At 40.4% G+C, this 26,118-nt stretch overlaps 1 protein-coding gene across 1 annotated transcript; it reads right to left on the reverse strand.

The window, feature by feature from the left end:
* Window positions 1-6,637: 6,637 nt before the first annotated feature.
* Window positions 6,638-24,933, reverse strand: LOC142488244 (uncharacterized). Its single transcript, XM_075588614.1, is given in 8 exon segments — window positions 6,638-7,094; window positions 8,326-8,400; window positions 11,187-11,342; window positions 11,345-11,527; window positions 16,314-16,376; window positions 21,736-21,865; window positions 24,541-24,658; window positions 24,818-24,933. Coding segments are annotated over 8 exon segments (1,002 nt in total). The 3' UTR covers window positions 6,638-6,933.
* Between the last annotated feature and the right edge of the window lie 1,185 nt (window positions 24,934-26,118).

The raw sequence follows: 26,118 nt of genomic DNA on the forward strand, positions 1-26,118 counted from the left end.
CAAAGCCAGACGGTACAACAAGGTTTTGTAATGACTACCGGAAACTAAACGCGGTGTCAAAATTTGATACTTATCCTATGCCCAGGGTGGATGAACTTGTAGAGAGACTGGGCAAAGCCCGATATCTCACAACCCTAGACCTAACAAAAGGGTACTGGCAGGTTCCCCTCACAGAAAGGGCAAAAGAAAAAACAGCCTTCTCAACCCCAGACGGCCTCTTTCAATATAAGGTGCTGCCTTTTGGCTTACATGGAGCTCCCGCCACATTCCAAAGAATGATGGATAAAATTTTAAAACCACATGTTCGGTACGCTGCCGCCTACCTGGATGATGTGGTAATCCATAGTGAAGATTGGCAGTCCCACCTTCCAAAGGTCCAAGCTGTGCTCGACGCAGTTCGGTCTGCTGGACTAACTGCTAACCCCGCTAAATGCACTATTGGTCTGGAGGAGGCCAAGTATCTGGGGTATTCTATTGGTAGAGGGTTACTCAAACCACAAACACTCAAAGTAGAGGCGATACAAAATTGGCCAAGGCCAGTCACAAAAAAACAAGTAAGGACCTTTTTGGGGTTAATTGGCTACTATAGGAGGTTTATTCCCAATTTTGCAACTAAGGCAACCCCACTAACCGACCTCACAAAAGCAAGAGGACCGCTAATGGTAAAATGGTCCCCCGAAGCCGAACAGGCCTTTAGAAGCCTGAAAGAAGCTCTCTGTGCCCAACCAGTGTTGGTCACACCTGACTTCTCCAAAGAGTTCGTAGTCCAAACCGACGCATCTGAGGTAGGGCTGGGGGCGGTACTCTCCCAGGAGTCTCAAGGGGAGGAGCACCCCATCCTTTATTTAAGTAGGAAACTAAATCCCCAGGAGAAAAATTACTCCATAGTCGAGAAAGAGTGTCTCGCAATAAAGTGGGCTGTAGAGACACTCAAGTATTATCTGTTGGGGAGAAAGTTCCGATTGGTCACAGATCATGCACCCCTTACCTGGATGTGTCAAAATAGGGAGAAGAACGCTAGGGTGACCAGGTGGTTCCTAAGCCTACAGCCCTTTAAATTTTCTGTGGAACACAGGTCGGGGCACAAACATGGCAATGCCGACGGGTTGTCAAGGATGCACTCCCTAATATCCATGGTCGCTCACCCCTCGAGGTCTGAGCTGGGGGGGAGGATATGTGACAGAAACCAGGGGTTGGTAATAAACTCCATATACAGGGCTCCCAGGATACTGAACAGTTTCTGTCCTGTCTAAGCTGAACAGGGCAGCCTCGTGGTACAGGCACTCCATTCCACAGTTTGTCTGCTGCCTGTTTTCTGTCACCTGTCATGCTGATTAGAGTTCAGGTATATAAGACCTGTTTCCTGTTTCCTCTGGGCCCCGCCCAAGAGCCTGGAAGGCTGCTGAACTGCAGAGGGGTGAGAAAGCCTCTTTCCCAAATCGCTTCATTCATTCTGTTAGTTTGTCTAAAGACTGCAAAGGTACTTATTTTGTTGGTGGAAGTGGACAAGCCACTTCCAACTCTGAGTCAGGGACATCTAAGTTTAAGTTATCGCTCAGACGAGCAGCTTTTTGTTTGGCTTTGTTTTCTGTTTAAACTGTGGCAGTCTCAGTGCCTGGGACTGAATAAACCAGGCATAGCCTGTTTAAAGGAACAGTACGTGACGTCTCATCATTTAACCTACCCTAAAAGACCGTGTTCTAACAGTCCCGGACAGACGGCGGAGCCCCGGAGTAAGCCGTTTGTCACAATGGGTATACACAGGCATACATACATGGGTATACACAGGCATACATACATGGGTATACACAGGCACACATACCTGGGTATACACAGGCATACATACATGGGTATACACAGGCATACATACATGGGTATACACAGGCATACATACCTGGGTATACACAGGCATACATACATGGGTATACACAGGCACACATACATGGGTATACACAGGCATACATACATGGGTATACACGGGCATACATACATGGGTATACACAGGCACACATACATGGGTATACACAGGCACACATACATGGGTATACAGAGGCATACATACATGGGCATACACAGGCACACATACATGGGCATACACAGGCACACATAAATGGGTATACACAGGCATACATACATGGGTATACACAGGCACACATACATGGGTATACACAGGCATACATACATGGGTATACACAGACACACATACATGGGTATACACAGGCACACATACATGGGCATACACAGGCATACATACATGGGTATACACAGGCATACATACATGGGTATACACAGGCATACATACATGGGCATACAAAGGCATACATACATGGGTATACACAGGCATACATACATGGGTATACACAGGCACACATACATGGGTATACACAGGCACACATACATGGGTATACACAGGCACACATACATGGGTATACACAGGCACACATACATGGGTATACACAGGCACACATATATGGGTATACACAGGCACACATACATGGGTATACACAGGCACACATACATGGGTATACACAGGCACACATACATGGGTATACACAGGCATAAATACAATGGGTATACACAGGCATACATACATGGGTATACACAGGCACACATACATGGGTATGCACAGGTACACATACATGGGTATACACAGGCACACATACATGGGTATACACAGGCACACATACATGGGTATACACAGGCACACATACATGGGTATGCACAGGCACACATACATGGGTATACACAGGCACACACACATGGGTATGCACAGGCACACACACATGGGCATACAGAGGCACACATACATGGGTATACACAGGCACACATACATGGGTATACACAGGCACACACATGGGCATACACAGGCACACATACATGGGTATACACAGGCACACATACATGGGCATACACAGGCATACATACATGGGTATACACAGGCACACATACATGGTATACACAGGCACACATACATGGGTATACACAGGCACACATACATGGGTATACACAGGCACACATACATGGGTATACACAGGCATACATACATGGGCATACACAGGCATACATACATGGGCATACACAGGCATACATACATGGGCATACACAGGCATACATACATGGGTATACACAGGCATACATACATGGGCATACGCAGGCATACATACATGGGTATACATAGGCATACATACATGGGTATACACAGGCATACATACATGGGTATACACAGGCATATATACATGGGTATACACAAGCATACATACATGGGTATACACAGGTACACATACATGGGTATACACAGGCATACATACATGGGTATACACAGGCATACATACATGGGTATACACAGGCACACATACATGGGTATACACAGGCATACATACATGGGTATACACAGGCACACATACATGGGTATACACAGGCATACATACATGGGTATACACAGGCATACATACATGGGTATACACAGGCACACATACATGGGTATACACAGGCACACATACATGGGTATACACAGGCACACATACATGGGTATACACAGGCATACATACATGGGTATACACAGGCACACATACATGGGTATACACAGGCACACATACATGGGTATACACAGGCATACATACATGGGTATACACAGGCACACATACATGGGTATACACAGGTGTGCCTGGAAGATGATAACTTACTCAAATAAACATCATATAATGAGTGGTACAAAAGCAATAACACCTGTCAATTGGACTGATGTCCTAATGTCATATACTGTATAGTAAATTAGGTGTATAAAAGCACAGCACACAGGTAAGTGGGCCCACAAGGGATTCATTTTTGCTGTTTAATACGGTTTCTCTTCCCTGGAACACCGCTGGATTCCGTGATACTATCTGGAATTATTTGCCAGTTTTTGGGTACCATTATGTTATTGGCGTGCATGCGGTAGCTCTTGTGTGTTTATATATATATACTGTTATCATTTACTTATAATGCACCAACATATTACATAATGCAGTACAATGGGGTCAGAACACGGTAGCAATAATAAAATATCACCATTCACATACACTGGTATAGCAGGTAGGGAGGGCCCTGCTCCAAGGAACCTTCGGCCTGTAAGGAAGGGAGAGTACAAAAATAATGTATGGGGGCAAAAGAAGGTTGGTGTGTTTCTCAGAGCTGCATATTATTGGAGAGAGTTAGAGCTGGGGGAACAAGTAAATGGTATTGTGAAGAAGCGGAGATGTATGTATGTATGTCTTTATTTATTTATATATATAGCGCCATTAATGTACATAGCGCTTCACAGTAGTAATACACTTGACAATCATATAAATAACTACAAATAACACATCATGGGAATAAGTGAATCAGACATACTAAAAGTAACATTGTGGAAGAGGAGTCCCTGCTCCGAGGAGCTTACAATCTAATTGGTAGGAAGAACGTACAGAGATAGTAGGAGGGCATTCTGCTAAGTGCGTCTGCAGGGGGCCAAGCTTTTCTGTATCATGTATAGTATTAGCCACAATGCTACTCATATGCTTCTTTAAGCAAGTAAGGTGGTTCTTAAAGGTGGATAGAGAGGGTACTAGTCGGGTATTGAGGGGAAGGTTATTCCAGAGGTGTGGGGCAGTCAGTGAGAAAAGTTTAAGGCGGAAGAGGGCTTTAGATACAAAGGGGGTAGAGAGAAGACATCCTTGAGCAGAACGCAAGAGTCAGGATGGTGCATTGCGAGAAATTAGGGCTGAGATGTAAGGAGGGGCAGAAGAGTGTAAAGCATTAAAACTGAGGAGGAAAATTGAGTGCGAGATGCAAGATTTAATAGGAAGCCAGGAGAGTGATTTCAGCAGGGGAGACGCTGAGACAGATTTAGGAAAGAGTAGAGTGATTCTGGCAGCAGCGTTAAGGATAGATTGTAGGGGAGACTGGTGAGAGCAGGAAGGCCGGACAGCAGGAGGTTACAGTAATCGAGACGAGGGCCCGAGTCAAAGTTTTAGCAGTCGAGCAACAGAGGAAAGTGCGTATCTTTGTAATATTGCCGAGGAAAAAGCGACAGGTTTTAGATACGTTTTGAATGTGAGGGGACAATGTGAGAGAGGAGTCGAGTGTGACCCCTAGGCAACGTGCTTGGGCTACTGGGTGAAAGATGGTACTTCCATCAGTAATGTGGAAGGAGGTAGTAGAGCCAGGTTTGGGAGGAAGTATGAGGAGCTCTGTTTTTGCCATGTTAAGTTTAAGTTGGTGAAGGGCCATCCAGGACGATATAGCCCAGAGACATTCAGAAACTTTGGTCTGTACAGAAGAGTTACAAATGTGTGTGCGCGTAGGGATTATAGTAGGAGAAAGAGGTTTTTAGGAGATGGGAGGGAATGGGGTAAAAAGGGCAGCTGGTAGATGGAGAAGAGGAGATTAGCAGTGACACATCCTCCTCCGAGTTAGCGGAAAAAGAGTCAAGGAAGGCAGGAGGAGAGTTTGGAAGGGGTGTGGGATTGGAGGAGGAAACAGAGGGGATGTTCTGACGTATGGTTTCCATCTTTTCCTTAAATAGATCAGATTTATATCAGTGAAAGCAATGTAATGTATGAAGGCTTCATTATACATCTATAATATTTTACTTAAGACCAGTACCAGGGCAGCAGTAATATCAGGAACATCAGCCAAATGGCAGCATATGGTTAACACATTTTTGGGTTGCCAGGTGGCTTCTCCAAAAATACTGGACACAATCTGTTATGGCAGATACAATAGATTTGTTAAAAAAAAAGGTTGGACATCTTTTTTTAGAAAGGAATGGTGTACAGGGATATACCAAATAAGTAAACATGGGTAGGATGTTGATACAGGGAGTAATCTGATTGCCAATTCTTGGAGTCATGAAGGAATTTATTTTTCCCCTTAGGAGATATCATTGGATGATATTTCACTGGGGGTTCTTGTTTGCCTTCCTCTGGATCAGTATACTGTAAGTACGGATATAGGATAACGTATCTGTCATCTAAATTTAGCATAGGTTGAACTTGATGGATGTATGTCTTTTTCAACCTCATCTATTATGTAACTATAACTATGTAATGGTGAAAGTTGCGACACGCTCGAGCAACACACACACACACACACACACACACACACACACACACACACACACACACACACACACACACACACACACACACACACACACACACCACACACACACACACACACACACACACACACACACACACATCTATCACCTCTCTCCACTCCATGCTGTTTCCTCCTCTGTTTGCCCCACCCACAGGCTCTTGACACCTTCTCCTGATTGGCTGCTACTGGTAATGCAGCCAATCAGGATGAGGAAGCTGCCCAGCCCCCGTAGCAACATCCCTGCTCAGGGAAATCCCATGGCCCCCAAGCCGGCCAGGTCACTATGTCCAGGGAGGTAATACCAGACATATACATGTCCAGTATTACCTTAATTGTTTTACTGGACAGAGTGTCCAAATACAGGACAGTCCGGTTTAATACTGGACACCTGGCAACCCTACCGTCAAGGTCACCAACATGGGGGGCCCTAGTGGAAACTCATAAACATATTATTTTGTCGGAAGAGGGAGAGCAGAAACCTCTCATATTACACCTTAGACATTACACAACAAATATATTTTCATTTGATAAACATTTTTTATTTAACAAATTGAAATGACATTATAGGAAATATTTGGCATCCATTTTATGCATTCCCTAATATCGAAGAATAGATAAACAGATATCTCCAGAATGCTACAAGCGTTAAAAAGAAAGGTAAAGAAAAAAAACACTGTAAATAGTATAGAAAGGTTTGTTAAAAGTTGATAATGTGATTTTGAAACAGTATTATGGGCAGCAACGGTAGCATAAGTTGTAGAGTACGTGGCATCATGGGTTTTTGCAAGTGTTGCTGTAAGCAGAGCAGGCTCATTACTTGATGTTCTTGCTCTTAGGAGAGAATCTCACTGTTGTCCTGCACATGAAGAAGAGCAGGATGGAGCAATATGTAGCGCTCTTCAGGAGTAGGAGGATGTAGGTGAAATACGCTGCTCTGTAGATGGTAGGATTCACAGGACTCAAGTATACCACATCTGTATGAAGCAAAAGAGAGAAGCAAGAAGCCATTGTGAAATAACTTAACTCCTCAATCCCTTGGTGTGGCCTGCAATTGTAATTGCATTGCACATATTCAAAATGAGTGCTTAAGAGTTAATACAGACTTCATTATGTTTGGGTATATATATGCGCACACACACACACACACACACACACACACACACACACACACACACACACACACACACACACACACACACACACACACACACACACACACACACACACACACACACACACACACACACACACTCTTCTGTATACTGTACATATGTTTCTAATTCAATATTTATTATTCATCTCTATATATATTATGTTTAATAATATATATTTCATTATGATGATTAAAGATGCATACTGTATACTGCATACTGTATGTTAATAACATTTCATATATCTCTCTCTGATGAAAGTCCCATAGTGGACCGAAATGTTGGTGTCACTTTTGATCATAATACACATTATTTTCTTCATGATACCAGTGTGCTGTGGCTTCTATCCAGGCTCCCGGATTGGTGAGATATATGTATATACTGTATATACACCATTGTAAGGAAGTGAAGATACTGCAGGATTGAATGAGTGGCTCAGTGAATAAAGACATTGAATGTATACAGCTGAGTTTGCAGCAGAGGAGCTTGTTCAAATCCCAGTGTCGGTTCCTTATGATCGTGGATACGTTATTTTATCTCCCTCTGCCTCAGGCACCAAAAAAAAGATTCTAATCTATACAGGGGACTTGTGTATTTACAAAACCACAGTACCGCTTCTTTATTATTTGCATGCTATCAGTACTATAACTATTGCTGTTTACAAATCCAAAGTACCACTACTTTTTTTTTATTTTTACCGGTCCACAGCACCATTACTTTTTAAATTAACATGCTCACAGCAACACTCCTTTTATTTACATGTGCACAGTTCTGCTACTTGTTTGTTACACACTATTCCACTACTGTATCTATTTAAAGACAAATGGTTTTGTTCTAGGAAGCCTTGTCAAACTGAATGAGACTGCCAGGGAACCCCGCTGTGTTAATCGATGGGCCATTAGCCTGTTTGCAGAAATGTCACAGAAATGTTGCAGCATTACTGGAGATTGCCACAGATTTTCAAAGGCAAGTGTTTGGATACTCGTTGCTGCATCTGTATATCCACATAACATGCTAGAATAAAAAGCAAAGAGATACATAAAGTATTGGTTACCCTCGGTGCTGTTATCAGCTCTGTAGGCACAGTTTTCTCCAATTTGTATTTCATTCTTATTTTCAGTTGGATTTTCTGTGGAAGAGAATTAACATACTGTATGTTAATATTGTATTGTATGTCTTTATTTACATAGCGCATTAATGTACATAGCGCTGCAGTAAAACCAAATCATTCATATATAAATAGGACTTTCAAAGGGGATCTGCTTACTTAAGTCTCTCAGTTGCGAATCTGGTGTAAAATCGGTGCAAACACAAGCAATTCCATTATTTTTCACTGGTTGTGTCCAGTTTTACAGTCAGGAGAATTAGTAAATAACCCCACAAGTGCACAAAGAATTCAGGGTTCAATTTAATTCTGAAGTGTGTCCTGTAACCATGTTATATGGTTTTGAAGCAAAAGGTGGCACTTTGTGCTCATTTGTATGTCATTTCCCAGAATCCCTTGCTGCAGTGGAAGTGCTGTGTGCTGGGTGATAATGGTGAAAGGCAGGGTTGCAGACCTGTCTAAGACATGCAAATGAGCATATAGTAATATTTCCAATTTGACACACACACACTTTAGTTTTCAACACATAGCACAATCAAACAACAAGAAAAGTAAGGATTTTCCAATAGATGTTCAAAAGTATTGTGATCTTAAAGCAGCAATACTACTTTTCAACTTTTTATTATTATTATTATTATTATTATTTTTATATGCAAAGCATGTAACAATGCTCCTAAGCTGGCAATCGAATATGTAAAGCATGTTACATTATTACCTAAGCTGGCAATTGTTTGGTGCTCCTGTTATACGTCTGTTAAAATCCTGACCCTGTTGTGCCTAACATTATAGCCGACTTTCAGTTTCAATCAATCCTTCAGTCAGTGTAACTCAGCAGCTACAATGTATCCTGATTTTTACTAGGGTAACATTATCTATTGTTACAGTTTGTCGTTCAAACTGCTGGGAACATTGGCAACAAATTATCCCAAACAGGAAAGTGTTACAAATATCTTGCATTGCTGTGAGGTGTGCTAAAACCTTGCTATAGAAATCAAAAGAGGCTTTAAACTAATTAAAAATGTAATTCAGTGTTGAATAATAATAATAATAACAGTCACTATTATCTAATACTAAAAAAATAAAACATATAAGAGTTCCCATATTTTGCTGCTTTAAATGTGGTGCACAATAGTTGAATTACAAGCCAGTGGGGCTTACAGAGGTGATGCACCACTGCAAATTTAGAGCAGCATGGAAGCTTATAGTATCATTTCCTGTTTTGTCTGTTTGTGAACGCAATGTGGAGCATATCTGGGGCAAAATAATTGCACTGTATGCTTCAAAGAAAAGAGTACTATTGAAATCAATAGGAGTTTTCTGTTTGATTCTTGGGGTTCTACTGTATGTATCAAGACAAAAGTGTGTGGTGACTAGTTGCTGTCTAAAAAAATAGTTCTAAAGTGTATTTTGACTGGTGTGGAATTTAGCACATGCTGCTGCTGTATTCTGCGCTAAAAAAAAAAAAATGTCCCTTTCAAGACGGAGAAAACCAATGCAGAAAGCCATCAGGAAAAAGTAACGCAAGCCGCACATTTATTAATAAATAGACCTGTGCAAATATGCAAATGTAACTCGGCCCTAACCGAGGCTCCATAAATCCCTCATCTCTTCACAGGCAGACACAGACATACCCTAAAATGGATTAATAAACACACAATCCTAGCAAGCAAGCTCAGAACCGCAAACCCACCACATCATATAGTTACATTTTTTGCCCCGTCTAAATATATGACACAAATATACATTTTAACCGAGGGTGGCTAACATGTTGACAGCGGACCAAGCTGTAGCCCGGGACGGCATTTGGAATGTGAGCCTGATGAAGGAGCAAAAACTAAAAATCAACTGAAAAATCGATTAAGGAAAGGAACAATGCGAAATCCTTAAAATGAAAAAACATGGCAGGTGAAACATGAATATTAACATACGTTTTGAAAATGAACCCTATATTAATAACTCCTTTAACAATTAAAAACATAAAGAAATCAAATCATTTGAAATAATTGAATTAAAATGCAATTGAAGTTATTCCCCATTTGTTTTGTGAGCAGACACTTTTGTATAGTACAGATCTGTATTGACAGACGCTCATGTGGGCGCAGTCTGCTTCTGTTATCAACCTCGAAAATCGATCCTAATGTTGAGAAACTGCTTGACATTTTAAATTCAGGTTCCTTTTTAAAAAAAATATTATGATTATATAATTTGAAGTTTTTTCTTCTCTTCTGTTTCGTAATATTTTGATGTTTTTATAATCCTTGTTTATTTTGGGTGTTTTTTAGTCTGGGTTTAGCTATTAATTTAAGCCGGATGTAGGGGGCAGTAGGACAACGGGTCCAGCAAAATATTTGTTCCCATCTATTGGCATGCGTGAAAAAAAGGTTGGCCACCCCTGGTCTAAACATTCTGTTGATACATAAATAAAGAACAATAAATTGAAAGCTCTCAGCTATCTGACACATTTGTTGCCATTTGAATAATCGTTCCAATGTTAGGCACATTTATAAAATAATTATTTGCAGTAAGGGTCTGTTGAAGCCTTTACCCAACTGAGCAGTATGAAGCAAGAACTTACAGAGGTCAAAGCTGAATCATGAAGCAGTTTATTCCAAACAACCATGGTAGCTAATATACCCAGAATAAAAAGTATATATATATATATATATATATATATATATATATATATATATAAAAATATATATATATACGCAACCTGTAGAGAAAATGACGTGTAATTACAACATGTAAATACTGTAGTGGTATGTACAGTACTTGTGACTGCCCTTTTATCGGTAAATAGGTAGATTTACCTTTGCCAGATGTGTATTCTTCAGTAGCCGTTTCACCCCAGTGCTCAGCAGCTGACACCCCTTCATGTTTAAACTTGCAAATGAAATTGTTGCCCAGGTCAGATTTTCTCACTGTAATCCAGCTGCTTACAGAGTATAGTTTACTTTTGTCATCAGTTTGATTTCCCCTTGTTCTGACTCCAGCTCATTGTTATTTCCTTTTTTGTACCAGACGACCTTGATCACATCAGGGAAAAAGCCCTCTAGGAGGCACAGATATGTTCCCTTCCCAGTCTTCTCCACCTCTACCTTGGAAGGATTCAATATGGTCACATCAGGCGCCTTAGGGCTTTTACTCTCACCTAAAGAGGACATTTGAAACATGATTAATATAGACTATACACCGTGTTCATGAAAAAAGGACCCCTTTCGTTTTGTTATCATATTTTATATATTTTATATAATTATTGCTCAATCCCCATGAAAATGTGCACAATTGTAGAACTGTTATGTAGTTTAACAATATATAAGAAGCACAATGTAGACAATTAACTGATGTTAACTAAATTGATGTCACTGTATTATGTCAACAAGTACCAGATACACTGAGGTAGGTTTATGTTCATTAAACGAGAAATAGGAGTTTTTCCTTCGTAGTTCATAAATGTGTTAAACTGTTGGTATCTAATCTGAAAGATTACTGTATACTGTAGTTTGAATTCAAAGTGTGTGTTCAAAATGTCCTCCTGCTGAAACGCACGCCCGAAGACGAGAATACCACTATCTGATTGCATAATCGCTAATGTGTTGATCCACCTGCTCTGCCTCCTAAATGATACGTTGTTTTACTCATTTGTTTTTTCAGTCCTCCAAGCAACCATCTTTTATTAGGGAACATTTTATGGAAGTGTTTTGGACCATAATTCTTGCTCTGTAAAACACTTTATAACATGCTTATCTTCTGCGCTAAACACCATTTTGTAACTACTGTATGCACTTGAAGATGTCATCATTCTGTCACTAATTCCAAACAACATTTATTAGATTATCAAATCATTCTTAAATGTAAGAATCTACTGTGACAGACCTATAATTGTTTAAAGCTTCATGAAAATGTAGTGCTTTTCCTGCAAGATACAACCAAAAAGAAAAGAGGTCCTGTTTTCTCTGAACACAGTGTATATTCTCTCTCTCTCTCTCTCTCTCTCTCTCTCTCTCTCTCTCTCTCTCTCTCTCTCTCTCTCTCTCTCTCTCTCTCTCTCTCTCTCTCTCTCTCTCTCTCTCTCTCTCTCTCTCTCTCTCTCTCTCTCTCTCTCCTCTCTCTCTCTCTCTCTCTCTCTCTCTCTCTCTCTCTCTCTCTCTCTCTCTCTCTCTCTCTCTCTCTCTCTCTCTCTCTCTCTCTCTCTCTCTCTTTGTCACACACATACAGTACATACCATATATCAATCTATCTATTGTATATACCCCTGTAAATATAGTCCTAAAACATAGCTTAAAATTTGCCGTCTACAAAAATTTCCCACAGAATTTTTATATTTCCCAGAAACCTTTAGCAGGTATACGATAAGGGATTTTGCCCAATATTGTAGACTATATTATATTAATGCAGTTATGTCAATGAATTACAGTCTTGAAATGTCTTACTAGTTACTGAACTTCACAATTTCTATGCAATAACTGTATGTAGCCTTAGTTAGAACATTTGAGAAAACCACTGCTACAGTACAAATAAAGTATCCTGCAATTACATTAAAGGTGTGACATTTTACTGTTAGAGAAAGGTTTGGTAACATTTACAAAACAATATTCTACTGTTTGCTCGTATTCTTTGTAATTACTTTTTTAAAACTTGCATATATCAGATTATATTTTGTATCTAATATAAAATATATATTTTTTAATTATACCATATTAATGTTTCCACATATATTGGAAGTCTCCCACATATACATTGAAACATTAAGGCGTTTATTGCTAAGTATTAATTTGTTTGTGTTTGTGTTTTAATACAAATACTACATCAAGCATTATGGTTTGACATACAGTACATGTATTCTACTTTAAATGCGATTTAGCACAAATAAAACACTTGAATTCAATTATATTCAGCTGACATATATAAGCAATCTGAACTATGACATGCTGTCTGTAAGGAAAAAGACAATACGATGAAATAGGATGATATTACACTGCAGCTAGATCTATAAACATATTTGACACTATAATATTTATGTAATTAAAGCTGTAATATACATTTATAGTTTGTCAATGATAACTAGAGAGGGGCAATTTGTTTGGCGAGTTTGGATCCGCAGCGGATCAGCCGGTTCCTTTGGTTCACGGAATTCAGCGGATCAATCTCAAAAAAGGTAATTTGCATTTTGCAGATTTTTTATTATTACTACCAATACACTCCCCAGATTCCACAACCCGTGGATGGATTTGTAGAATCCAATCTGCGGATTCAGCAATCCATTGGCAAATTCTTAAGAATCCGCCAACAGATTGCTGAATCCGCAAATTGGATTCTACAAATCCATCCACGAGTTTTATCCAGTGGCGGTTTTTGATGAATTCGTGCAGGTCGAAACTGCCCAAATCCGTTTGCACCGCGAAACGAATTTTGGTGGTAACATCAGCGAAAATCCGGGAAACGAATTTTGGGCAAATTCGCCCATCTCTAATGATAACTTGTGCCATGCACCCAAAAAAAAAAAATTGTATTTACATTTTTTATTGAACAATGTACTATCTATATTTCAGTTCAACTTCCCAATATAAAAAAGGTACTGTAAACATATAGGTTTTCTCTACAAGGTTTATTCTCTGATTTTACTTTTACATTATGGATATCGTTTTTATATAGTCCTACATGCTGCATAAGTTCAGTGCTATATATATATATATATATATATATATATATATATATATATATATATATATATATAAACAATTCTCTATTTACCAAATAGAATAGGGCAAAACCAGTGTAAAAGAAATGAGCACCCTGATTATCAATGCAAAGGTATACCATTGTAACTAAATGAAATACCCCCATATAAATCCCAGATCAGCATATGCATTTGTTTAACTAAACCATTCTCCACATAAAAAGGGGGAAACATAAGAGGAGGAATATACGTGTAGAGAACTTTTATTAAATAGGTGCAACTTGTCCATGCCACTCCAAGAGTATTGCACACATTTTTTGTAAGGTTGAAATGATTCTATTATTTGGCTACATTGGTATGTACAAAACGATACTTACGAATCACAGAAAGTTTTGTGCCTGTTCCAAAAATTTTCACATTGGCTTCTTTGCACAGGGGTAATTTTCTTAGCAAAAACGGAGTGCTGTGATATACTAAAATAACTGTGTGTTTGTGGTCCAGGCATGTGTTGCAGGATCAGTGTTACAAAGCAAAATGTTCATACCAAGCTACATGAGGGAATTTATTTAGTATTGAAAGCTACTAGCACTCATCCACAGTAATGATGCTGGTTTGTGGATACCTGAAGTGGAATAACCCAATTAGTTAAGAATAAAGTATTGGTACTAGTATCAGCATTTAGCATCTGTAAATGCATTAAATCATGAGGGATAGTAGAACTGGGAAATGAATATGGTGCTCATGAAAAACTTTGTGTGGCACATACTGTACCAGTCAACTTTTTGTATTTTCGAGGGAAACTTCCTTATGATTTGCTAAAAAAAATATATTATTATTTTATGTTCTCTCTGAAAATCTTCCCTCAATTCCCCAATTTAAGTAAGATAAAGAGATGTCCAACATTTTCTTGCTTTATCATCCTGAAAAGTTTTTCTACATGTCAGCCAGTATGTTACCTACCAAGGCCCAGAGCACACAAAAGGATGCTAAACTTTAGCACGCTTCAGCCCCCATTTATATCAATGGGATTAAAGGTGTGCTAAAGTTTAGCACTCTTTTGTGGATCTGGGTCCTATTGCCTTAGCACCTCCACACCTCAGTTTACTCATAAATTGATCAGCAAAGTTTGTTTAATGTGTACATACAGTAGGTACTGTAATTCTCCTCACTCATAACGAAGGTGTCTATTTATCAAAGTTTCACAGGTGCAAAACTATGGCAAACTGGTTTAAAACACTGATCCAGATTTAGTAAAAAAAATTAGAAATGTGATTTATTTATTTGATAAATGTGATGTAGTTTATTTCTCCCAATGTAGTATTTCTATTATAAGGAATATAGTTGAAAGTACAGTAGATACCAGGATATTCATTATTGATGGGTGGATTTATTTAGCACCAGCCATGTATACAGCAATTTAAGTAATCACATCAATTAAATAATTTGAAAAAAATCTATTAGCTGAATCAAAATTGATCAAAATGAGAATTAAATGACAAATACAATTTGTAACATTAATGTCTATGATGGTAATGCCCCTGATCCAGCATTAACTTCCATTCAAGGCAGGGGCATTTAACTGTGTATTGGGTGTGTTATTCCGGAATGTAGCTGAGTGAATAACCCTGTAAATGTGATTACAGGCTCACAACTGTAAAAATGTTGAACAACTACATTTAAGAATCATTTTTATGTTGATCAAATAAAAGGCGTCACATGAAAAGCATTTAAAAGATTTTCTAAAAAGAAAAAAATGTGTGCTAGCATTGTGAAAAGTAAAAGCTACGCAAATCTGTGCTAATAATAGTGATGCACATTTTGTTCAGTGAAGAACGGTCTATATTAACATTGAGGTTTAATAAAGATCTCTGGTTAAGTTGCATTATTGCATGAAGTCTTTTTAGAAGAGAGAGCGAGATAAGATTAGTATTAAATATTGTAACATTCATAAAACAATAGAAACTTGCGTGTAACAATGAGCTTTTTCACATGGTTTCAACTGAATGTGCTATTACAATTTTACTCCTGATGCAACAACGCACCTGAAATATGGGTTGCCAACAACTAACATCTCCATGCAGTGCACGAAGAATAAGGGATTATTCTGACTCGTCTTAACAATGTAAGTGTAGCATATACTGTATATTCACCCATTCATACATTTGTATTCATTTTATGTGCCAATATTATTATTTTTTCTGAGATCACTGTAATAATCATTCCGTGATTTAGAAAATCAGTAAAATTATGTACTTACTTGTAATGATGAGCTTGGTGCCAGAGCCAAAAACTTTGTACCAACCCACACTGTGATTTAGCCCTTACAAATTATTCCATAGCACAGCTGTGTTATTAGCATAGCATAGCACAGCTCAGTTATTCTAATTTGAACGGTTCTATTCTAAGAAGTCACACTGCATTCCCAGAATTAAAGATGTACTTCTAACTGCTAAACTTCTCTGATGAACTGAATCAAACATTGCCAGTTTAACCAATTCAGACAGATATGCTACTATGTTCCAGTGATAGTATAACATTTTATAAATGGAGATAAAGAAACATTTAATCTCTTCCTTTTTCATATTCTCTGAACATAAGCAAACGTATAACGCTGCTTACTTTTGTGTATATTTGTTGCCAGGCTTTTATACATGGTTTCACCTGAATTAGCTGTTACAATTTCACTCCCAAACAATAAGAAACTCAACATCCGGATTGCGGCCAGTTAATGTTACTCTAAGGGGCATCAGTGCAGGAAGAACAATTATTTTTTTTAACAAATACATTTAATTGATAAATAAATTAAATAATTAGGTGTTTTCTATACATACTGTACTGTACATATAGTGCAGATAATGTGCCCCAGAATTGCAGCACTATTGCCTTGATACAGTACATACGGATGTAGCCAGGTTCAGTGTTCGCTTCTCCCAGGAGTGAGAAATTCTCCTTGGGGGATCCCGTTCACCAAACAGACTCCCGCAGGCAGCTGATTTCACTGTCCCTGGAGCCACAGCGTTTTGCTTTAATTCCCGCGGCTCTGGGGATAGCAAGTCTGGCTACATCTGTTCTGTATGACCCAGAGCTTTTTGCAACTATTCTGTCAGATATTGCTATTCTAGAGAACGATTATATGTTATTTTTGCTCCTTCTAAAACATTAGACTCTTTTTTTGTTACTGAGCATATGCATACTGTACAAGTAGGAATGATGTTTCTTCTCTTTAGATGTGACAAAATCTTCACAGCAGTTCTTGCAATTTGTAAATTTCCCCCAAAATTGCTATAACCTTCAATTTTTCCAAAAGTCACCAACAGCAAATACTTTACATAGAGAGCACATAAACTTTAAAAATTATTTAGGGAGTAAAGGTTGGCAGATGTTACAGATTCAGCCACCAGTATCCGATCACTTGCCTGGGTAAAAACTAAGGCATCTCGCTGTAAATGCCTCAATATGGCTCAACATTTCTGTGAGATTCCTAATGGCCCATCGGATTAACACAGGACGGGGGGGGGGGGGGCCCTGTAGTCCCATTCAGTTTGAATTGGACTGCAGGGACCCCTGCTGTGTTAATCAGATGGGCCATTAGGAATCTCATAGAAATGTTGAGGCATATTGAGGCATTTACAGCGAGATTGCCCCAGATTTTCCAAGGCAAGTGATCTAATACTGGTGGCTGCATCTATACATTCACATTATACATTAACCATTGCATTATAACGGTATTATACTGAATTTGTATCTAAGTTATAACCATTCAGTGATTTGTCCTCAAATGGAACACTACATTATAAGCTGAGGACTAAACTCTGTGTTTGGTTTGAAAATCAGTAAGGACACATTATGTACTTACCTGTAACAATAAGCTTTGTGCCAGAGCCAAATACTTTGGTATGGTACAATCTCCCGTCTGTGACACTGTGTTTTAGCCCTTACAAATAATCCCATAGCATGGCTGCAATATATACAGTAGTTTCTAGTAAATATTATTGTTAGTTTAAAAGTAACTGGATTCTGAAAACTAAAGCATTGCCCATAACTTTTAAACGTGTATTTTCTCTTGAGTTGAGCCAAGCATTGATTTTAACACATATTACTGTATAGTACTGTATGTTGAGTATGTCATACTATTGCTATGCAAAGATAAAGTAACAACTTTTAAATTCTTCCCCCTCAATCCCCAACAGAACATACTATATACAGTAGTAAACAGGCAAAAATGCTACTTGTCTTCTACTGCTATTTGTAATTACTATAGGGATGTGCGCATTATTTCCAAGTTGCTTCTTAACATTTTTCTAGTTTTTGTCTTAAAGTTTGCATTTTCGTGAAATTTTCGCAAACGTTCACATTGCTCAGAATTGTGTCCGTTTTCACATGAATTTAGCAAAAACGGGAGTAAATGGAATTTAAAAAAGGCCGCAAGACTTTGACTGCTTGTCACATTTCTTTTGCGAAGCTTGCCGTGTTTGAGAAAATATTTGCAAAAAAACTGGCAAGTGGCAAATATTGCTTGAACCATGAACATTGGTGAAAAATGGCATCAAGCTTTCTGTTTTATGTCTATTTTTGGTACTATACTTGTATATTTTTTTTTTTTACATGATTTCACCTGAATTAGCTACAACATTTTCACTCATTAGAATAGCACACCCAGGAGCTGAATAGCTGACAGGTAGTATCACCAGGAAGAGTTTTTGTGCATAAAAAATTATGGATTACGATGTAACTCGTCTTAACAATTTCGGTGTTTAGGTGCTGTATACACTTGTATAATTTGCATGTGATCAATGTAATTATCATTCAATCCTAAAAGAAAAAGGGTAATTAAAGAAAAATTTCTGTAGATATGTGTTACAATCCGTAAGGTTACCATATGTACCTGTAACAAAGAGCTTGGTGCCAGAGCCAAATACTTTATATAATCAACACCCAAACTCTACTGCAGCCTTTACCATTCTACATATTATTTAGTACTGTGCATTGTGCTTATTATTCTATTATCACTCTAAAACCATATTATAGGAACCTTCCCACTGCTGATGGATGCCTGGTCCTATGTCTCTGTCCCTTTCATCAGTTATTGCCCTGTCTGTTTATTTACTGTTCTCTCTCATCTACTTTAAACTGTTATCCTGACCTGAGGAAGAGAGAGAACTCTCGAAAGCTTGTCTCATAATATCAATTGTTAGTCCAAATAAAAAAGGTATCACTTAATACTGAAGTACAATACTGATGCTTGCTCTAGCATACTTTAATATCTTTTCATTTTGACATACAGTATGTAATTATCATGCAGTGGCTTGCCTTAAAACAAAAGAAAGGAAGTATTGTATCTGGTTGGAAAATCGTAAGAATACAAACTTACTTGTAACAATGAGCTGGGTGCCAGAGCCAAATACTTTAATCCCATACCCACACTGTGCATCAGCCTTTACATATAATCCCATATCCTGGTACCAAGTTTTGCATCCATCAAAGTAAGCTATTATAATGCAACTAATAATGAATGCCCTGCAGTTAATATAATAAATAATAAATACACAGTTTTCTTTTTTAGTGTAAATTGTATCGGATTGAGAGGGTCTAGGTAGCCACAGTGATAATCAATGGATTCATGTTTTAAATATTTTGTGTTTTTTGTATTTGTTAGTTTTTAGATAAATAAAAACTTTTCTGAATGGACAAAAGCTGCATTAGCTATATTTGGTGAATCGGAATATTGGCTATTAGTATTGTGGGTGGGTATTAGGTTTTTTGGGGATGGGTGGTGGAGCTAGTGGAGCTAGTTGCCCAGGGGAGGTTTATTAGGCTCCCAAGGTGGGTGTTGGTAGGGGTTAACCCCTTGGTTACCTTAGCAGTTAGTAAAGCATTACATGGCAAAAGCTAAATAATGTAATGTTTTTCCCCACTGGATATGATTAGAGAAATAATGCTACTATTTCAATTTCACTCCTAATGAATGAGATAAGGTACCCGGTAGCTGGAGAGATGAAAGTAATGTTACCATATGATATATCATTGCATGGAGAATTGGGGGTTACATCGTGACATGTTTTAATAATTTCAGTGCAACATGTCACTATATTTTTATTTTCTTATTTCTGTGTAAGAATGAGTACATTCCTTCAAAATTAACATTTAATTAAAGAAAAGTAATTAATTTCAGCATATAGATAATTTTTTTTCTCTTTCTTTCCCACCCATGAATATTGCTGATGGATCCACTCTATGGACCTATGTCTCACTGTCCTTTTCATTCATGTATTGCCCTATTTGTTTATTTACTGTTCTCTCTCATGTGCCTAAGACGTTATCTTGACCTGAGCAAGAGAGAGAACTCTCGAAAGCTTGTTATGGCAATACTTTACTAGCCAGTAAGGTAGCCACGGGATGTACTGTAGGTACAGATGTAGCAAGACATACTTAATGCTTTGGTACTGCGACCGCTGCGGTTGCATGGCCGCACGTGGCAGCAGGACCAAAGACAGTAAGTAATAATAATAATAATAATAATACAGGGAGATACTGGAACCATTCTGGGGCCTGTAACTTGGGAAGCGGGGGTCCCAGAGGCTGAAATTAATGCGGTCCAGCTCCAGAGATCCCTGCTTCAATACTGTGTAATTAAAAGGGGTAGGTGAAAGGGGTAGTTGGACCAAGTTGGGTGGTTAGGCCTACAGGGAAGGTTGTGGAAGGGGCTAACCCCTTCATTACCTTAGCAGTAGTAACTGCTACTAGTTACTACTGCTAAATTAATGAAGGGGTTAAACCATCCCTCTACCCACCCGAGAGGCCTAACCACGCACACCGTGGCAGCTACCCCCTTCACTTACCCCCTCCACCCCCAATACAAATTAAAATACAATACAAACACCAATACACTCATTGATTGCCAGTGTGGTTACCTATACTCTCAATGGGAGCAAAGATAACCCAATGGCAATGACTGGGCACCCTACTGCCTCAACCCCCCCCACCCAAAAATAAACACAGTACAATAATGAGCAAAATCCCTTTTATTAACCACTATGGTAATTAATGGGTTGACACCCCCTCCAGCTACCCACCAATTACCCTCCCCGTGCAACGACCTCCACCCGACCCCCTATACCCATTGATTGTCACTGTGGTTTAACCATGCCCACAATATGGGCATGGATTGCCACAATGGCCATAAATGGGCAAGCTAGAAATAAAAAACAAGCACTAAATAAAATACATTACATTTAAATAAAAACAAACATTTGCCAATAAACCAATTGATTGTCACAGTGGTAAACCATGCCCACAATATGGGCATGGTTTGCCACAATGGCACTGAATGGACAACCTAAAAGAATGAAAAAAATATACAATACATTAAAATTAAATAAAAACAAACATTTGTCAAAAATGCATTGATTGTCACTGTACTTATCTATAAGTAATAGATAAGAAATAAATCCCTAATGGACACTACTAAGATCTTCAGAAGATGGGTGGATTGTATATTAATGATAAAGAATTAAGATGATAAAGATGTAGTGGAACAGCCCATGAAGAGCAAAGAATGCAACTTAAATACATATAATCAGCATAATATTGCGTGGGTTAATAAAAACCAAGACAGCGAGCGTTTTCCATGTATAACAAATTTTTATGATCAGTAAGAATTGAAATGGGATTCTCAGTACCTTCCAGGAGGTGTCCCCACTCTTGAAGTGCAAGCTTGATAGCAAGGAGCTCCCGGGGGTGAAGTTTGTCTTGAGGTGAATGTCTTTGAGAGAGAATGGTGCCTGCCCCAAAATCAGATGCATCCACCTCCTGAGTAAAGGGTAATTTAGGATCTGGGTGAACTAGGATAGCTGCAGACCCAAAAGGCTCTTTGAGAGATTTGAAGGCTTGAAGTGCCGCAGGTGGCCAGGAAGAGGTATCCAATGCTTTCTTTGTTGAGCTGTGATCGGAGCAATAGTAGAAGAATTTTTTTTGATGAATTTACGATAATAATGAGCAAATCCTAAAAAACATTGAATTGCTTTCAAAGAGGTTGGCTGTGGCCATTCAAGAACTGCCTTGAGTTTGGCAGGGTCCTTGGAGAATCCAGTATCAGAAATAATGTAGCTCAGGAATTACACATTTTTAGTTATGCCCATTGGCCTATGTAATGCCCCGGCAGTCTTTCAAGAGTTCGTCAACGAGATTTGTCGAGACTTCTTCAATCTTTCTGTCATAGTCTATCTTGACGACATTCTTATCTTCTCTAAATCTCTCTCTGAACACATTCATCACACTAAGCTGATCCTGTCTCGTCTTCGGGAGAATCATTTATATGCAAAACTAGAAAAGTGCCAGTTCCACCAGACGTCCATAGCATGCCCATTGTGGCGATAGGGGGTTAATCAGGCAACTAATAAAGGCATTATACCCAGCTGGTTAACCCTAAATCGCATTTGGACTAAATGGGTTAATGGTGTGTACATCGTAATATCCTGTTTTCCCCTCCACCATCTTTATTGTCTCCATTTTGCAGCTCAAAACCTAGCTGCAGCTATGTGAATATATGTAAAATGTGCCAATTGTATTTGCGACACAAGGGGGAGCTGCTGCGCTAAACCAAGCGCTGATTGAAGAAGCGTGCCTTTGAATGGGTGGCCGCTTAGAAGTATAGGGATCACTTTCTAAGCCCTAGACCTCTAAACCACAAGGTCAATTGGATAAGTGGTTTGCGGTTTAGCTGAAGTGCTTTTCTGTCAAAATGTATCCAGCCGTCTTGTTAGCCCCTTAACTTGAAGGGGGAAAGTATGTCAGCGTGGGAACTAGATCAGACCGCAGAACCCCATCCAATTAAGTGGCTAACTTGCGCTAGGAGTAAGCTAGCAATCTAATTTTTGGGCCCCAGGTAGCTGAAGAAATATGATACATACATATTTGTTTTATATTGTTTATACAGGTAGAAACCACATACAGTATAAAAAATAAAGCGTGTTTCAGTGCCGGTTTTAAATGTAAAGACAGGAAACTTTCCTGTCAGCCCGGGAATAAATCCTTTAACATGTAAATATGTTAAGGGTGGATGAGCTGAGGGATTTCTTATCTCCGTACTTCCAAGGCACCCTGCAGAGTTGGTGCCTCAGTGTCTATGAGAAGTCCGGAGTTGAAAAGCCACAGAGACCTTAAGACGGCCTTGAAATTGTTAAGTACCAGGAATCGGTCCAACATATGGGCTGTTCACACCTTGTGGCCAGATCACAGACTTGCTGTCCCCAGGTAAGGGGTAAGACCCGGTATTGTAAGGAGCTCAGGTGTGAGGTTAGCACCTGCTCCGTGCAAACCGGGAAGCAGCTTCTGCCCTCTTTGCAAGGTACTGGCAAGTCGGGGATAGGTGGGAGAAATGTTCCCACGGGAGGGATTGGTTGTGCATGTTAGGTACAGGACCCTTAACCCAATAAAGATGCCTGCTGCCCAATTCCTGGCAGTTCCATCTGAAGATTTCATCAGATTCACCAAGTTCCAACGTCCGTGGTTCCGGAGTGTGAGGGGTTAATTATATCGTAACCAAGGATCGTGCCCCTCTTCTGGAATGCGTTAGAGCTAAGGGTTCCCAAACGAACCCTGTAAGGACTGAACAAACTTTTTCCTTTTGGGGGAGATATAGGGGTGGCAACTTGTGCCCCTAGCCAGGAACTGTTACATGGATCAATTTGCGCACCCACTGGCATGCGTGCAGGGGTGCCCAGAGACTTTGTTTCATTCCAAGGACATTTGATTTTGTTCCCTGTACCCAGTAAGTGTTTTATTAAGTATAAGTGTGAAGATTTGTGTGTTTGTCTGAAAAGAAACAATTACAATTTATTTTGCCCTCCTTGTTGTGCTCAGTCGAGAATCCCAGTATTAATGTGTGTATAAATCTTGGTCTCCTGTGACAAGCTTATTTACTGGTGGCAGCGACGGGATACTGATTGAGCCCATGATATAGTCTCCTGTGAGATTCTGTATCATAGTGAGGGAAACTCGTAGATTGCGAGTGGTAACTTACACACGCTTCACAAGAGCAAAGATATTTCACAGTTTCCCTTATCCATATCCCTGTGTTAAACATCCCAACATGAGTAACCGCTCAGGAAGTTTCCGATCCTGGGACAGAGAGAGAATCGTGGAAATATGTACAGGCTACAAAGGTTGGGCAAAAGGGCAGCTGGAGCAGACTTGGAGGATCATGAAGCCCGAATGGTTCCACCGGAGTTGCAGCGGACACCAACCAGCCCAGAGTGCAGGGGGTTAATCCCGCCTCGGGGCTGCAAGGACATGGGGAGGGAGCAGGTGACCACCTGGATATTGGTGGCTTTGCACCAGCGGTTGTGGAGGAAGCGGTCGTTGCGGCTGCCGGACTTGCCACCCCTGGGCTCACAGCTCTCCTGACCGCATGGGGAGAGGGGGCTACGGCAGCGGAGCATATCCAGATGCTGGCCGTAGCACTGGGAAAAGCCTCACACACTCACCTTGCCAACGGGGAACAGGATATTCCCAAGGTGGACCATCACAGCTTCAGCAAGTTTGTAGATGGAACGGATGAAATAGACACTTTTCTTAATGACTTTGAAACCCAGACTTTGACTCCTACAAGGTCCCACGAAGAAGCATGGTCATGAGATTATGGCCCTTGTTGTCCGGCAGGGCCAAACAAACTGTGCAGGGCATTCCACGCGTGGATACCAACCACTATGGCATGTGAAAAACTTGTTGCTCGCCCAGTACGCACTCATCCCTGAAGCTTACAGGGGCAAGTTCCGGGCGGGGACAAGATACCCCCAGGAGTCCTGTGTGAACTCGGAGCCCAGCTGGCGCTGTATGACCAGCATTGGGTGGAGGGTAATGGGGTTAATCAGCTCCATACCTTACTGGACTTAGTCGTGCTGGAGCAACTATTGCAGCAGCTTCCCTCGGATGGATCTTTGATCAGAAACCTAAAACCCATGGAGAAGCTGCAAGGATGGCAGATGAGTATGAGACCAGCAGGGCTTTAATTAACAAAAAAGCAGCTCCCAAAGAGGTGGCCACCCCGGCCAGGGGAGCCAAATCCACCCCTCAGTGGACCCACAAGACTGCAGCAGATGGCAAAGCACCCAAAGCTGCAGAGTTTAGACATGAGAGGCAGTGTTTTTCCTGCAATAAGGTCGGTCATCTTAGACCAGACTGCCCGTACCGAAACCGGTCCGGGGGACCCCACCAGGAGCAATGATTGCAAGCTGCGAGGCCAGTCGCCTGTGTGCGGCTGGCACACACCGGATCCAAGCACAGCCGTGGTTCAACCCACAGAGCGACGTCCACGGAGAGATCTGCGCCTGACCCCCAGGAACTAGCAGCGGAGATCAGGCGGCATCAGGTTGCACCAGTCGGGTGGCAACGCAACGATGTCCAGCAGAAGCATCTGCGGAGGGTGACCATCAGGGACCGGCAAGCGGACGGCTTGCTGGACTCTGGTGCCACCATTACCCTGGTTCGCCCTGATATGGTGCGGCTAGAGGATTTGCTCCCGGGCACCGGGATGCAAGTGACCATGCCAGATGGAGGACCGCAGTCACTCCAGGTTGCCCGAGTCTTTTTGGATTGGGGTGCCGGTCGTGGCATGAGGGAGGTGGGGGTATTGCCTGGGTTGATGCCGCAATTTTGCTCGGCAATGACCTGGAGCATATAACCTGTGTGTTTACAGCATAGATGGCTCCTGTTACAAGATCCCTAAGAGACAGCCATCAAGGATCACCACAGAATCAACCCTTTTCCCCCTGCATTTGGGACCAGCTTTTCCAGCGGTCTCTGAGGAGACCAGACAGGTAAGCCAGACTCCTGAGTCACGACCAGTGACTGACTTACTGTTCCCTTTACCTGTTCCTCCTGACTTAGAGACTAAGGGGGTCATGCACTAAGCAGCGAAAAATTGCATTCGCCAGGGGTTTGAACTCGCCATGTTTTGTGCATGTTGCCCTCGCAGTATGCAGGAAGGGCCGAATCCCTGGTGAATCACTGCGACAGCAACATTTCAAAACATGACAATTAGCTGGTGGCGAGTCTGTCTGCCG

The sequence above is a fragment of the Ascaphus truei genome, chromosome 2, assembly GCF_040206685.1.
Source record: "Ascaphus truei isolate aAscTru1 chromosome 2, aAscTru1.hap1, whole genome shotgun sequence".
In the NCBI taxonomy this organism is placed as follows: Eukaryota; Metazoa; Chordata; class Amphibia; order Anura; family Ascaphidae; genus Ascaphus; species Ascaphus truei.